Genomic DNA, 16338 nt, shown 5'->3' on the forward strand with positions numbered 1-16338 from the left:
AATAGCAGATAATTTTCATGTCTAATCTTATTTGCATAATAATTCACAATTCCAAGTGTAAACTCTGTTGGCTCTAGGGATGATACCACTAGTAAGAGACAAAAATTGTGTGTTAAGTCAAATTTAAAGGGATGGGGACAATTAAAGTGGTGTCATAAGGAAGGGGTCAAAAATTTTGAAAGCTTCTGGAGATCGTTAAAAGACAACTCAACCTATCAGCAACCTTTGCAAAGGCTGAAGGGGCATGGGATTAAGTGGCAGGCCAGGATGAAGGGAAAGGGACCCATAGATGTAGCCCAGCAAGTGGCCTCCTCTTTTTAGCTGCTGAAGTTGAGGTGGTGCTGCATTAGATGCTTGCAAGCACAGATTTCCTCTGTGCCGCTCTATAGCACCATCCCGTAGGTGAGCGCTGCAGCATGTTTGCAAGAATGTGGAGCCAAATTTTAGGCCTCAGCTGACCATTACTGTCCCTGCACGAGTGCAAGCTCTGTGCTGCACTGTAGCCGCTGGTGTCTTGCAGCAGATGTCACAGCTCAGCATCTGTCCCTCCGTTGATCCAGACTCTCAGAAGGCAGATTACCACAGCCATTCCCAGGTGGGTTTACCAGGCCCCAGAGAAAAACCTCAAACTGGTCCAGCTCTCCTTTCAAGGAATGCAGTGAATCCACACGAGCCGGCAGCTTGTTCCGTAGGTCTACTATACTCTGGGGAAAAGAAGTACCTCCGAACATCTAACCTAGTTCTACCCTTCTGTAATTCAAACGTATGACCCCAGCAGGTATCTTCAGCTCTCTGGTCTTATGTAAACGAGGCCCGAGGCCCAATGTCAGGTGGGCCTTGGGCACACCTGTTTTGGCACAAGGATTGTTCTAAGCCACTGAGTCAGAAAACAGTCTTGTATGATTCATTCAGGAGTGCTGCCTTCAACGTTGGATGGCTCACAATTAAGCCAGTTAATTCTTGGTAAATTAAAGTTCCCCCCATTAAACAGACTGTTTCAGAAGCCTTAGTAATTTATTTCCAGAGTCTTTATCACAATGAGCTCCTTCATCTTGCAGTCTATAACAAGCTATGAGGAAAGATTGGATAGGCTGGGGTTGTCATAGTCATAGTCAGGATAGAGGCCCTTTGGCCCATCGTGTCCGCGCCGGCCATCAAGCCCTGTCTAATCTAATCCCATATTCCAGCATTTGGCCCGTAGCCTTGTATGCTATGGCATTTCAAGTGCTCATCCAAATGCTTCTTAAATGTTGAGGGTTTCTGCCTCCACAACCCTTTCAGGCAGTGAGTTCCAGACTCCAACCACCCTCTGGGTGAAAAAGTTCTTTCTCAAATCCCCTCTAAACCTCCCACCCTTTACCTTGAATCTATGCCCCCTAGTTATTGACCCCTCTACTAAGGGAAAAAGCTCTTCAGTATCCATCCTTTCTATGCCCCTCATAATTTTGTACACCTCAATCATGTCCCCCCTCAGCCTCCTCTGCTCCAAGGAAAACAAACCCAATCTGCCCAGTCTCTCTTCATAGCTGAAGCGCTCCAGCCCTGGTAACATCCTGGTGAACCTCCTCTGCACCCTCTCTAACGCGATCACATCCTTCCTGTAGTGTGGCGACCAGAACTGCACACAGTATTCCAGCTGTGGCCTAACCAGTGTTTTATACAGCTCCATCATAACCTCCTTGCTCTTATATTCAATGCCTCGGCTAATGAAGGCAAGTATCCCATATGCTTTTTTTAACCACCTTATCCACCTGTTCCGCCGCCTTCAGGGATCTGTGTACTTGCACACCCAGATCCCTCTGACCCTCCATCTTGCCTAGGGTCTTTCCATTCATTGTGTATTCCCTTGCCTTGTTAGTCCCCCCAAAGTGCATCACCTCGCACTTTTCCGGGTTAAATTCCATTTGCCACTGTTCCGCCCATCTGACCAACCCATCTATGTCGTCCTGCAGACTGAGGCTACCCTCCTCGCTATTTACCACCCTACCAATTTTTGTATCATCCGCGAACTTACTGATCATACCTTTTACATTCATATCCAAGTCATTAATGTAGACCACAAACAGCAAGGGACCCAGCACCGATCCCTGTGGTACCCCACTGGCCACAGGCTTCCAGTCACAAAAACAACCTTCGACCATCACCCTCTGCCTTCTGCCACTAAGCCAGTTTTGTATCCAATGTGCCAAGGCACCCTGGATTCCATGGGCTCTTACCTTCTTGACCAGTCTCCTGTGTGGGACTTTATCGAAGGCCTTACTGAAATCCATGTATACCACATCCACTGCGTTACCCTCATCCACACACCTAGTCACCCCCTCAAAAAATTCAATCAAATTAGTCAGACATGATCTTCCCTTGACAAAGCCATGTTGACTATCCCTGATTAATCCTTGCCTCTCCAAGTGGAGACAAATTTTGTCCCTCAGAATTTTTTCCAATAATTTTCCTACCACTGATGTTAGGCTCACTGGCCTGTAGTTCCCCGGTTTTTCCCTACTACCCTTCTTGAATAATGGTACTACATTAGCGGTTCTCCAGTCCTCTGGCACATCCCCTGTGGCCAGAGAGGTCCTGAATATATGTGTTAGAGCCCCCGCAATCTCTTCCTTTGCCTCACACAGCAGCCTGGGATACATTTCATCCGGGCCTGGGGATTTATCCATTTTTAGGCCAGCTAAAACCGCCAATACCTCCTCCCTCTCGATGTTAATATGTTCGAGCATATCACAGTCCCCCCGCCCTATTTCCATGTCTACATCGTCCTTCTCCATAGTGAAAACAGATGCAAAAATTTCATTTAGAACCCCTCCTACATCTTCCGGCTCCACACACACATTGCCACTTTTGTCCCTAATGGGCCCTATTTTCTCCCTAGTTATCCTCTTACCCTTAATATACTTATAAAACATCTTCGGATTTTCCTTTATTTTGCTCGCCAGTGTTATTTCATGGCCCCTCCTTGATCTCCTAATTTCTTTTTTAAGTATCCCCCTGCACTTTTTGTACTCCTCTAGGGCTTCCTCCGTCTTTAGCCTTTTGTATCTACCAAAAGCCCTCCTTTTTTTCCTAATCCATTCTCGTATATCCCGACATCCAAGGTTCCCTGTGGTTTTTGGAACCACTCTTGACCTTTATGGGAACATGTTGCCATTGTATGATCTCAATCTCCCTTCTGAAAGCCTCCCATTGCTCCGATGCGGATTTTCCTACAAGTAGCTGATCCCAGTCCATTTTGGCCAGATCCTGCCTTATCCTATTAAAATCGGCCTTCCCCCAATTTAGAACCTTTATTTCCGGCCCATCCCTGTCCTTTTCCATGACCACCTTAAATCTTACCATATTATGGTCACTATCACCAAAGTGCTCACCTACTAGCACTTTTTCCACTTGGCCGGCCACATTCCCTAGAATTAGGTCCAGTACCGCCCCCTCTCTTGTAGGACTTTCTACATGCTGGCTCAAAAAGCTCTCCTGGATGCACTTTAAGAATTCTACACCCTCTGAGCCTTTCACACTCTGACTATCCCAGTTAATATTGGGGAAGTTGAAATCCCCCATTATTATTACCCTATTATTTGCACATTTCTCTGAGATTTGCCTACATATCTGTTCCTCTATCTCCCCCTGACTGTTTGGAGGCCTATAGTACACTCCCAGCAAAGTGCTTGCCCCCTTTTTGTTTTTAAGCTCCACCCATATGGCCTCATTAGAGGACCCTGCTAATATATCATCCCTCCTTACTGCAGTAATTGACTCCTTAATTAATATTGCGACACCCCCTCTTATACCTCCCCCTCTGTCTCGCCTGAAGATTCTGTACCCCGGAATATTGAGCTGCCAGTCTTGCCCCTCCCTCAACCATGTCTCCGTGATAGCAACAATATCATACTCCCATGTGTTTATCAACACCTTCAGTTCATCCACCTTATTTGCAAGACTCCTTGCATTAAAATAGATGCCATCCAGCCTTGCCCTTATATATTTGCCCTGTCTACCAAGCTGACTTGTTTTTTTCTCTATAATTGGCAGCACATCACCCCCTATTTCAGCTCCCCTCTGTATCCCATCCCCCTGCCAAGTTAGTTTAAACCCCTCCCCAACAGTGCTAGCAAACCTCCCCGCAAGGATATTTGTCCTGCTCTGGTTCAAGTGCAACCCGTCCGACTTGTACAAGTCCCACCTTTCCCAGAAGCAGGCCCAGTGATCCAGGAAAGTAAAACCCTCCCCCCTACACCAACTCTTTAGCCACGCATTTAGCTCTATCCTCCCATTCCTATACTTACTAGCACGTGGCACTGGGAGTAATCCAGAGATTACAACCTTTGAGGTCCTGCTCTTTAATCTGTTACCTAGCTCCCTAAATTCTTGATGCAGGACCTCATCCCCCTTCCTTCCTATGTCGTTGGTCCCAATGTGGACCACGACCTCTGCCTGCTCACCCTCCCCCTTAAGAATGCCCTGTAGCCGCTCAGTGACATCCCAGACCCTGGCCCCAGGGAGGCAACAAACCATCCTGGAGTCACGTTTGCGTCCACAGAAATGCCTATCTGTTCCCCTTACGATAGAATCCCCTACCACTATTGCTCTCCCACTCTTTTTCCTCCCTTTCTGAGCAGCAGAAGCGTCCCTGGTGCCAGGAAGCTGGCTGCTGCTGCCTTCCCCTGGTGAGTCATCCCCCTCAACAGTATCCAACTTGGTATACTTGTTTGAAAGGGGGATGTCCGCAGGGGTTCCCTGCACTTCCTGCCTGCCTCTGTTGCTCCGCCTGATGGTCACCCCCTGTGCAGCCCTACCCTGAGGCGTGAACAACTCGCTAAACGTGCTATCCACGACCCTCTCAGCATCGCGCATGCTCCAAAATTCAACCACCCGCAGCTCGAGCGCCGCAATGCGGTCTACAAGTAGCTGCAGCTGGATGCATTTCCCGCACACATGGTCGTCAGGGACACTGGCAGCGTCCCTGATTTCCCACATGGAGCAAGAGGAGCAGAACACGGGTCTGAGCTCTCCTGCCATGACTTACTCCTTTAATTAATTTAAAAATTTATTCAATACCCCAGTTACAGGTATACTCTAGGGCGCTTTATTTACCAACTGTCCCCACTACACCAGAGACCCTAGAAATTTAACACCACAGAAGTCAAGCTTGTATTGAAAAGAGAGAAATACTCACCAACCAATCACTTACCTGCTCCCTGGTGACGTCACACTCTGATTACTTTTTACCTCTCTCCTCTGCTGTTGATTTGGTATGCCTCGGTCTTTGCGCCGGTTTTTATACCGGGCTCACCTCCTCTCTGCTGCCGCTGCTCCCTGGAACTGGTCGGGCCTCGGTCTTCGCGCCGGTTTTTATACCGGGCTCACCTCCTCTCTGCTACCGCTGCTCCCTTTGGAACAGAGGAGGCTGAGGGGAGACTTAATTGAGGTGTATAAAATTATAAGGGGCCTAGATGGAGTGAATAGAAAGGACCTATTTTCCTTAGCAGAAAGGTCAATAACCAGGGGGCATAGATTTTAAGTAATTGGTCGGGGGTTTAGAGGGAATTTGAGGAGAAACTTTTTCACCAGAGGGTGGTGGGGATCTGGAACTCATTGCCTGAAAGGGTGGTAGACCCAGAGACCCTCATCACATTTAAGAAGTACTTGGATATGCACGTGAAGTGCCATAACCTACAAGGCTATGGACCAAGTGCTGGAAAGTGGGATTAGGGTGGATAGCTCTTTGTCGGCTGGCACGGACAAGATGGGCCGAATGGCCTCATTCTGTGAAGCATCAATAATCAGTCAATGGCCATGAGAATGCATATCAGGAATTGTACCATTTCCCTTCTTATTTCTTAACTGTATCCATATAGATTCTGTCTTAATGCTATCGGTTAGGACAACCTTATGTTCTAGAACTATGAAAGAATTCTTTATTAACACTGCAACATCACACCCTTTTTCTACCTCCCTATCTTCGTCAGCACCTCCCAAACCGCGACCTCTACCACCTAGAAAGACAAGGGCAGCAGGCGCATGGCTACACTCCATCCTGACTTGGAAATAAATCACCATTCCTTCATAGTCTCCGGGTCAAATTCCTGGAACTCCCTCCCCAACAGCACTGTGGGAGTGCCTTCACCACACAGATTGCAGCGGTTCAAGGCGGCGGTTCACCACCACCTTCTCGAGGGCAATTAGGGATGGGCAATAAATCAGTCAAACCACATCCTAGGAACGAATAAAAAAAAATCTCTGAAAACATTATAACCAGGACAAATTTCCCAGTCCTGTCCAAACTCCTGCCTCTATTATAGCTACCATGGCCATGGAATTCCTTGGTGCTGCTCCCGCTCAGCCGGCATTACTTCAGCAGTGTGGGAACTGCTCTGAGGAATTTACCGACCTATCAATGCTTCTAACTCTCCAGTTTTGTTTTCATCGCCTTTGCTAATATGTATTTTTATTAGGATTAAGAGAGTGGGAGAAGAGGCTGATCATTTCAGACAGAGCACACTTGGGTAAGTGATGATAAAGCTGCTCCGCAACATTTTTAAATCCGGTTCGTTTAAAAGTGCAGAATTATTTTTTCTGTTTTCTCTCAGACTAAATATAAGAAAAACAGAAAATGCACCTACAGTGTGGCATATGTTTTGAACTCAACTTTTTTTTCTGTTTAATTTGACAGTGTTTGATTTTCATCAGGCTGTTGATGAACTCCAAGAAATCCAGCGACAAGAGCAAGAGGGAAAAAAGTAAATCTGCTCCTCAGTGTTAACTATGTGCTGTAACCGGATATTAGAAGTTGGAGCAAGTACTAAAAATCTCTCCTATACTCCATTTACTTTATAGGATTTCTTCTAACGTTTAAAGCACTAATCAGAGTCACACTGGTAATGATATTGATGGCAGTGCTGTGTGAGGTACCAAAATTCCCCTTGCGAGGGGGCTTTCCTAGGTCTTTCTGACCACTGGGTATTTCCAGCAGCAAATATAAATATTGGCCAACAATGGCATTAAAATAATGTCTGTGGTTTTTGTTAAGTCCGTGTAATAAGAAAAGGACTGCAGAGAACGGTACAACAGGTGTTTACTCAACGTGGTTCAAACTGCAACTGAAACAACAGATTACTACTCAGTGTTATATACAGGTGTGGTCACTGCCGGTACTACAGTATACATGAGCTGCAGAAAGTAGTTCCCCCCCCTTAAAGGTACATACATTACAATTCCTCTTTTAGATTAACAGTACCATAACACTCATTTAACAATTAAATATCAAACTAATTACAATTAACACTTTTAACATGCAACATTAGCTGAAAATAGTCTATTTATAAATTCAGTCTTTGGGGAGGCTTCCTGATCCTTTCTGGATAGCGCCTTTCCCGAGTGTCTTGCTCTTGGTGCGGAGGCGATTCTGGCCCCCTGTCGTCGGTTGGTTCATCAGCTTCCGATGCTACTGTTTCTGGGGTAGATGCTACCTGTACGTCGGGTTCATCACCAGGTACGTATGGGCGAGGCATGGGGTTGACTCGTTCCTGTGACTCTAGGATCTGGTCAGCATGGCGTCTCACGATGCTCTCCCCAACGTCCACTGTGTACATTAGTGGCCCCTGCCGTGTGCATATCGTTCCTGGTTGCCATTTCTCTGTTCGGTAGTCGCGGGCCAAGACTGGTTGCCCTACATTGAAGCTCCTTGTCGGCTTCTCATTGATGTGCTGGAATTGCTTGCTCTCAACATCTCTTCGTACATTTGGTCTGAGCAACTCCAGACGAGATCGAGATCTCGTCTGAAGAACATCATGGCCGGGGCCTGGTTGGTGACTGCATGTGTCGCATTTCTGTAGGCTAACAGGAAATTGTCCACCTTATGCTGCAGTGGAATGCCGTCATCGCACATGGCCTTTACTGCTTTTTTAAAGGTTTGTACAAACCTCTCCGCCAATCCATTTGTGGCTGGATGATACAGGGCGGATGTGTAATGCCTTACCCCATTCCTTTTCATAAATCTTCGAAACTCTTCGGACACAAACTGTGGTCCGTTATCAGAGCAAATCTGCTCTGGCAAGCCGTTCCTGGCAAAAATGGTCCGTAGGACTGCAATAGTTTTCTCCGTGGTGGTGGAGGACATTTTGATCACCCCAGGCCATTTCGAGTGCACATCCACGGCTATTAAAAACATTGAGTCCATGAATGGACCAGCAAAATCAATATGCACCTGTTGCCATGGAGATGAGGGCCACTCCCATGGGTGTAGAGGGGCAGGTGGTGGTGCATTTTGGACCTTCTGGCATCCTGAGCAGCTCTTTGTCAGGTCCTCGATTTGCTAATTGATCCCCGGCCACCACACAAGCCCTAGCAAGGCTTTTCATTTTCACCCCTCCCAGATGACCTTCGTGAAGCTCATTGAGCACTCTCTCCCTTAACTTGGGTGGAATTACCACTCGGGATCCACACATCACTGTCCCCTGGCATACTGACAGCTGTTCTCTTCTGGATGAGAATGCTGGCAACAGTGAGTCGCCATGTGCTGGCCATCCCTTCACCGTCAAATCATATACCCGAGACAGTGTCGGGTCATTTCGGGTCTCCTTCTCTATACCAGCGTTAGTTACTGGCAAGCATTCAATTATAGTCGAATGAAATATTTCGACAGGATCCACTGCTGGTGCTTCCTCTGCAGTAGGCAGTGGCAGGCGTGATAGCCCATCAGCGTTTCCATGCTGTTTCGTGCCCTTATACTCGATTTCATATTGGTGCGCCCCTAGAAAAAGGGACCATCTTTGTAGCCGTTGCGCAGTCATCACTGGAACACCCTTCTTTGGATTAAAGATGGAGACAAGTGGTTGGTGGTCAGTCAGCAAGGTGAACTTCTGCCCGTGCAGATAGTGATTGAACTTTTTCACTCCCCACACTAGGCTGAGGGCCTCCCTGTCAATCTGGGCGTAGTTGCGCTCGGCTGAGGTTAGTGACCGAGACGCAAAGGCTACTGGCCTCTCTGAGCCGTCCGGGAATTTGTGTGACAGCACCGCTCCAATGCCATAGGGTGATGCATCACACGCCAACCGAATTGGTAGTGCTGGGTTGAAATGAGCCAGCACCTCTTTTGATGTGATCAATGCTTTGCTCTTCTGGAAAGCTCGTTTACATTCGTCACTCCACTTCCATGGTACCCCCGTTTGCAGTAGGGTGTTCAGTGGGTGTAGTACGGTAGACAAATTCAGCAAGAACTTATGGTAGTAGTTCACCAGCCCGAGGAACGACCTCAGTTGTGACACATTTTCCGGTGCTGGAGCCTTGACTACTGCCTCAATCTTTTCAGGGGACTTATGTAACCCCTCTTTATCAATAACGTGGCCACAATACGAGATCTGCTTTTGGAAAAACTCGCATTTGTGGCGATTAGCTCGGAGCCCATATTCCTTCAATCTAGTGAGCACCTGCTCCAGGTTGGCAAGGTGATCACTGTCATTTTCGCCTGTGACCAGGATGTCGTCCAAATAACACTGGGTCCCTGGAATCCCTTGCAGGACTTGTTCCATTGCCCTTTGCCAAATAGCCAGAGCTGATGCTACCCCGAACACCAGCCAGTTGTATTGGTAGAGACCTTTGAGTGTTGATCATGAGGTACTGTTTCGAGGCATCTTCTACCTCCATTTGCAGGTACGCCTGGGCCAGATCAATCTTAGTGAAGCGTTTCCCTCCAGATAGCGAGGCGAAAATATCTTCAATCCGCGGAAGCGGATATTGTACAGTGTGAAGGACTGGGTTCACTGTCACCTTAAAGTCCCCACAGATGCAAACCTTCTTTGGTTCCCCAGGCGTATTACTCGACGACCTCTTCATTACAGGAATGATGGGTGTAGCCCACTCGCTGCAGTCCACTTTGGACAGTACTCCTGAACGTTCCAAACCTTCCAGCTATGCTTCGACGGCTGGGCGGATCGCATAAGGTACCGGTCTGGCCTTAAAAAAAAAAAAAAAAAAAAAAAAAAAGCAACTGGGCTTGCAATTTCCTCTCTTTTGATCGTCACTGTTATGTCTTTTAGTGTTCTGAGTCCCTGCTGGAACACTTCTTGTGCATCAGTTAGCATTTTTGACAGTCGTCCAGGTGTGATGTCGTCATCCTTTTTAGCATCTACAGTCAGTGCTTGTATGGAATGCCAATCTAGCTGTATCTTCCGGATCCATTCACGTCCTAGTAGTGGTGGTCCTCCATCTAGCAATACATATAGGTCCATTTTTGGTGTTTCCTTGCCGTTATATATAACGTTCACCCTTATTTTTCCTTTAGGGTAGACTTTTTGCCCCGTGTACGTCTTCAAGACAATCTTTGTATCTCTCAAGGGTATATGTGAGAATAGCCGCTTGTAGTCCCTTCGGTTTATGACTGTTAGGGCTGATCCTGTGTCCAATTCCATTTTCACTTGGACTCCTGCTATCTTGAGCGTGACCCAGATAGTTTGGTGATCCTCCGTTTTGATCACACTTTGTAGTTTCAGACAACCCAGCTCCTTGCTTCCGGAGTCTGTATCACTCTTCTGTTCGTCTGAACCACTCTCCGTCACCTTATGTACCTTCTTGTGCTTCTCCTGTGGAGATTTCTTGCTGCTGGTTTTCTTTCCCGACCTGCAGACTCTTGCTATGTGTCCTACTTTTCCACACTGTCTGCACACTTTGTCCTTGAACCAGCAATCATTATGGTCGTGTGTTGTTCTGCCGCAGCGATAGCACTTCACTGTTCCGTATGACATTTCATTTGTGCCATATTCTTGCGGTCTCCGTTGTATCTCTGTAGCGCCCCGTGCTGCTGCTTCGTGTGATACTGCAATGCTGAAAGCCTTGTCCAGCGTAAGATCCTTTTCTGATAGAAGCCGTTTCTGGGTGCCTTCACTTTGAAGCCCACACACAAACTTGTCCCTTAAAGTATCTGCTAGTCCCATTCCAAACTGGCAGTGTTTCGATAGCTTGTGCAGTTCCGTTAAATACTCAGCATTACTTTCATCTTTATGCTGGTTCCTTTTGTGAAACTTAAATCTTTCTGCTATCAGCAGCGGTGTGGGGTTTAAGTGGTCCTGTAGGATTGACACTGTTTTCAAAATCCTTTTCTACTGGCTTCTCTGGGGTTACTAGGTTTCGTAGTAAGCCATACATTTTGCACCCATTGAATTCAACAATACCAGCGCTTTCTTGTCATCTGGCACTTCATTCGCCTTGCAGTATACTTCTATGCGTTCGACATATGTCGTCCAATCTTCGACTTCATTGTCGAACGCTGTGATACTGCCACTCTTCGGCATTTTTGGGTGTGGTTAGACTGGCTTAAAATGGCGTCTCCCGCGCTTCTGCCAACGCCGCTCTCGGCAGTCCTCGTGGCAAATGGCGACGCCCTGTGGGTTTCGTGCGCTGCTCCTGCGCTGCTGCCAACGCCGTTCTCTGCGGTCCTCGTGGCAATGGCAGCGCCTCGCGTTTTCCTGCGCGCCGCTCTCCCCCGTTGACGCTGCTCGGCCCTTGACCACCGGCTGCGCTCTGCTCTCTCTCGCCTCTTTTCCCCCGTTGACGCCGCTCGGCCCTTGACCACCGGCTGCGCTCTGCTCTCTCTCACCTCTCTCCCCCGTTGACGCCGCTCGGTCCTGAACACCGGCTGCGCCCTGTGCGCTCTGCCCTCTCTCTCTCCCCCGTCGACGCTGCTCGGCCTATTTCTGTGCCGCTCGGTCGGGTTCTAGCCCGTCGCTGTCCGGGAAGGGTCTGCGCAGTACCTGTTGCCAGCCCGTTTCGCTGGACCACCGTGACTGGAAAGTCAAGCCTGGCTCTCGACAGCCTCCCCTGCGATGCTCAAATCTCCGCTGGATGACTGGGCGGTTGCCCGTGGTCGACGCCCGTGCTTCTGGACTCTACCTTCTTCCACTGTTCTCCAGGAGCGAATCCCTGGGAGGTGATGCAGAGTTGCAGGTAGGTTCGAACTTGCTCGTCGCCACTGTTACGTCCGTGTAATAATAAGAAAAGGACTGCAGAGAACGGTACAACAGGTGTTTACTCAACGTGGTTCCAACTGCAACTGAAACAACAGATTACTGATGCGCTATCAATCAAAATGAGTCCGGCGGGGTGAAGTGTATTAAAAGTTTGTGTATTGGAGTCTCTCCGGAGGTCTTGTCTGCCACTGTGATCGACGTGGCGACGGCAGGGGTAGTGAAGCTTCCGGCGTCGAGTCCCGCATAGGCTGGGGCACTGGTGTGTAGTCCTCGTGGGTGTCGAGCGGGTCGCGGGGCCCAGGCGTGCCGTCTACTGGGGTTGGATATTGGATCGTGGGGGGGGGTAGTGGGTTACTGGGGCCCCTGAGGGTGCGAGGTCTCGTATGGAGACTGTGTCCTCCCGCCCGTCTGGGTACGCAATGTAAGCATACTGGGGGTTGGCGTGGAGGAGGTCGACCCTCTCGACCAGGGGGTCCGTTTTATGGGTCCTCGCGTGTCTTCTCAGTAGGACCGGCCCTGGGGACGTCAGCCATGGCGGTAGCGATGTCCCCGATGTGGACTTCCTTGGGAAGACAAACATTTTCTCATGAGGGGTGGCGTTAGTGGCAGTGCAGAGCAGTGACCGAATAGAGTGGAGCGCATCGGGGAGCACATCCTGCCAGCGGGAGGTCGGAAGGCCCCTAGACTTTAAGGCTAGCAGGGCGGCCTTCGAAACTGTCGCATTCTCTCTTTTTCCACCTGTCCGTTCCCCCAGGGGTTGTAACTGGTGGTCCTGCTTGTGGCAATACCCCTAGCGAGCAGGTACTGGCGGAGTTCGTCGCTCATAAACGATGAGCCCCGGTCGCTATGGATATAGCTGGGGAAACCGAACAGGGTGAAGAGGTCGTTCAGACATTTAATGACCGTGGCACTGGTCATGTCCGGGCAGGGGATGGCAAACGGGAGTACTCATCAATAATGTTGAGGAAGTACACATTGCGGTCGGAGGAGGGGAGAGGCCCTTTAAAATCAACGCTCAGGTGCTCGAAGGGGCGAGTGGCTTTTATCAGGTGAGCCCTGTCTGGCCTATAAAAGTGCGGTTTGCACTCAGCGCAGACTTGGCAGTTCCTGGTCATGGTCCTGACCTCCTCAATGGAGTAAGGCAGGTTGCGGGCCTTGATGAAGTGGAAGAACCTGGTGACCCCCGGGTGGCAGAGGTCATTGTGGAGGGCCCGCAGTCTATCGATCTGCGCGCTGGCGCAGGTGCCACGCGATAGAGCATCCGGGGGTTCATTGAGCTTCCCGGGCCGGTACAAGATCTCGTAATTGTAGGTGGAAAGTTCGATTCTCCACCTCAAGATCTTGTCGTTTTTGATTTTGCCCCTCTGCTTGTTGTTAAACATAAAAGCAACTGAATGCTGGTCAGTGAGCAGGGTAAATCGTTTTCCGGCCAGGTAGTGCCTCCAATGACGCACAGCCTCCACAATAGCCTGGGCCTCCTTCTCAACAGCGGAGTGTCTGGTCTCCGGGCCCGGGAGGGTTCGTGAAAAGAAGGCCACGGGTCTCCCCGCCTGATTAAGGGTAGCGGCCAGGGCAAAGTCGGCCGCGTCGCTTTCCACCTGGAAGGGGATGGATTCGTCCACTGCGTGCATGGTGGCTTTGGCAATGTCTTCCTTGATACGGTGGAAGGCTAAGCGGGCCTCTGCCGTCAAGGGAAAAGAGGTGAACTTGATCAGCGGACGGGCCTTGTCCGCATAGGGGACCCACTGGGCGTAATAGGAGAAAAACCCTAGGCACCTCTTCAGGGCCTTGGGGCAGTGGGAGTTCCATAAGGGGACGCATCCGGTCGGGGTCGGGACCGATGACTCCGTGTTCCACAACACAGCCAAGGATGGCGAGGCGGGTTGTGCGGAATATGCACTTCTCCTTGTCAGGTTCAGGAGTTGGGCGGTGCAGAGGAATTTTTCGAGGTTTGCGTCATGGTCCTGCAAGTCATGGCCGCAGATGGTCACATTGTCCAGATATGGGAAAGTGGCCTGCAACGCATTTTATCGACCATCCGGTCCATCTCCCTTTGGAAGACGGAGACCCCGTTGGTGACGCCAAAGGGAACCCTAAGGAAGTGATAGAGGCGGCCGTTTGCCTCAAAGGCAGTATACTGGCGGTCCTCAGGGCGGATAGGGAGCTGGTGGTACGCTGATTTCAGGTCAATGGTCGAGAAGACGCGGTACTGCGCGATCTGGTTGACCATATCAGCTATGCGGGGGAATGGGTAAGCGTCCAGCAGGGTGTAGCGATTTATTGTCTGGCTGTAGTCGATGACCAGGCGCTGCTTCTCGCCGGTCTTAACGACCACAACCTGGGCTCGCCAGGGGCTGGTGCTGCCCTCAATAATCCCCTCCTTCAGGAGCCGCTCCACTTTGGTTTTAATGAAAACCCTGTCCCCGGCACTGTATCGCCTGCTCTTTGTGGCGATGGGCTTACAGTCGGGGGTGAGGTTAGCAAACAGTGGGGGGGGGGGGGGTGACTCTGAGTGTGGAGAGGTTGCACCTGGTGCGCGGCGGGCAATTTGGAAGCTGCTGGCTGCGGACTGTGAGTGGGGGAAGGGGTCCACCGTATGCCATCGTAACACTTTTAAGGTGGCACTGAAAATCTAACCCCAGTAGAACGGCAGCGCAGAGGTGGGGCAGGACCAGAAGTTTAAAATTATCGTACACAGTCCCGTCTACTAAGAGTGTCACCACGCAGTAGCCGCCAATGTCCGCCGACTGGGACTCGGAGGCCATAGAAATCCGCTGGTGCGCAGGCAGGACTGGGAGAGAGCAACGCCGCACCGTGTCGGGGTGGATGAAGCTCTCCGTGCTCCCAGAGTCAAAAAGGCAGGTTGTTTCGTGACCATTTACCTTAATGTCCATTGTGGACCGGGCCAGTTGGTGCGGTCTCGCTTGGTCCAGCGTAACGGAGGCCAGCGTAGGGGTCGGTGTGTCGCTGCGGGTATCAGATGAGGCGGTGTTGGGGGCCTGCTGCGTCCCGGCTGGCGTCCATGATCCCCATGTGGCTGGAGGCGTCCAAAATGGCTGCTGTTCCGGTGGTTCGCACATGGCTGGGGAGGCCCAAGATGGCGGCCCGCACGGCCCACACGCGGCGCTGCTGGGGTTCGGGGTGGCTTTGGCCCTGCAGACGCTGGCGTAGTGTCCCTTCTTCCCGCAGCCCGAGCAGATCGCACTTTTCGCCGGGCAGCGTGCTCTGGGGTGTTTGGCCTGGCCACAGAAGTAGCATTTCTGGCCTTGGGACACTGCTGCGGTAGTTGGGCCGTTGCTGGGATGTGGCTGGGGTGGCACGGCGCTATGAGACGGTCCTACCGTGTCCCAGGCTGTCGTTCCCCGCGGCGTCCATGGTGCAGAGGAGTAGGCATCCATGCCCCGGTAGGCTGCGTCCAATGATAGTGCGAGTTCAGAGGCCTTGTTGAAGTCAAGGTCACTCTGCTCCAACAGTCGCTGTCGGGTGTAATTGGACCTGTGGCCCGCTACAAAAGCGTCCCGGATAAGTTCCTCTGTGTACACGGCGGCCTTTACATCCTTACAACCACAGGCCCGGCCAAGCACAGACAGTGCCTGAAGGTATTCCTCGGTCGATTCCCCAGGTTGTTGTTTACGACTCCCCAGGAGGTGCCTGGCGTACACCTCGTTCACTGGGCGCGTGTACTGGTCCTTGAGGAGCTTGAGAGCAGCCGTGTACAAGGTCGCGTCCTGGATGACCGAGTACGCTCGGTGGTTCACTTTGGAGGTCAGGACATCCAGTTTGTCCTCATCCGATTTGACCGTTGCAGCGGAGGCGATCAGGAATCTTTCAAAGCACCTAAGCCAGTGAGCAAACTTGGTGGATGCGTCCGCCTCCCGATGGTCTAAGTCCAGGCATGCTGGTGTGAGGATCTTCTCCATTATAAAAAAATCTTGTTAATAAAATTGATGCGCTATTAATTACTCAAAAGACTGAGGTTAAGCGAGTAACTAACAGGCTTTTATTAACAAGAGAATGAAGGTGTGCCTCGAGTGGTCGACCAGTCCAGAATACAGAGGGACTGTGGAGCAGTCACCTTTATACCTGGACTCGTGGGAGGAGTCAGCCGAGGCATGTACAGACATGTACACAGTGGAATACAAACACCCACACAGGCAGGTATAACAGTGGTTTACCACAATTACTACTCAGTGTTATATACAGGTGTGGTCACTGCCGGTACTACAGTATACATGAGCTGCAGAAAGTAGTTCCCCCCCTTAAAGGTACATACATTACAGTTTTAGACCTGATGTAGGCAGACTGACTTCTCAGCCCATCTGTAAAGGCCAGCAATCAGCAATGTGCTTTCAGCAATACTGGTCTGTACAGGCTT

General features: G+C 50.3%; 1 protein-coding gene across 2 annotated transcripts in view; it reads left to right on the forward strand.

Moving 5' to 3' along the window:
• The window catches only part of adss1 (adenylosuccinate synthase 1), a 79193-nt gene that overhangs the window by 25928 nt on the left and 36927 nt on the right, over positions 1-16338 (forward strand). For both annotated transcript variants that reach the window (XM_086003107.1, XM_086003106.1), the window contains exons 4-5: positions 6456-6506; positions 6674-6740. In XM_086003107.1, the coding sequence (XP_085859233.1) occupies positions 6456-6506; positions 6674-6740 (118 nt within the window). The remainder of the gene's footprint in view (positions 1-6455; positions 6507-6673; positions 6741-16338) is intronic.

The sequence above is a fragment of the Somniosus microcephalus genome, chromosome 12 (assembly GCF_052327205.1).
Source record: "Somniosus microcephalus isolate GS21.2 chromosome 12, FLI_Smic_1.0, whole genome shotgun sequence".
Taxonomy (NCBI): domain Eukaryota; kingdom Metazoa; phylum Chordata; class Chondrichthyes; order Squaliformes; family Somniosidae; genus Somniosus; species Somniosus microcephalus.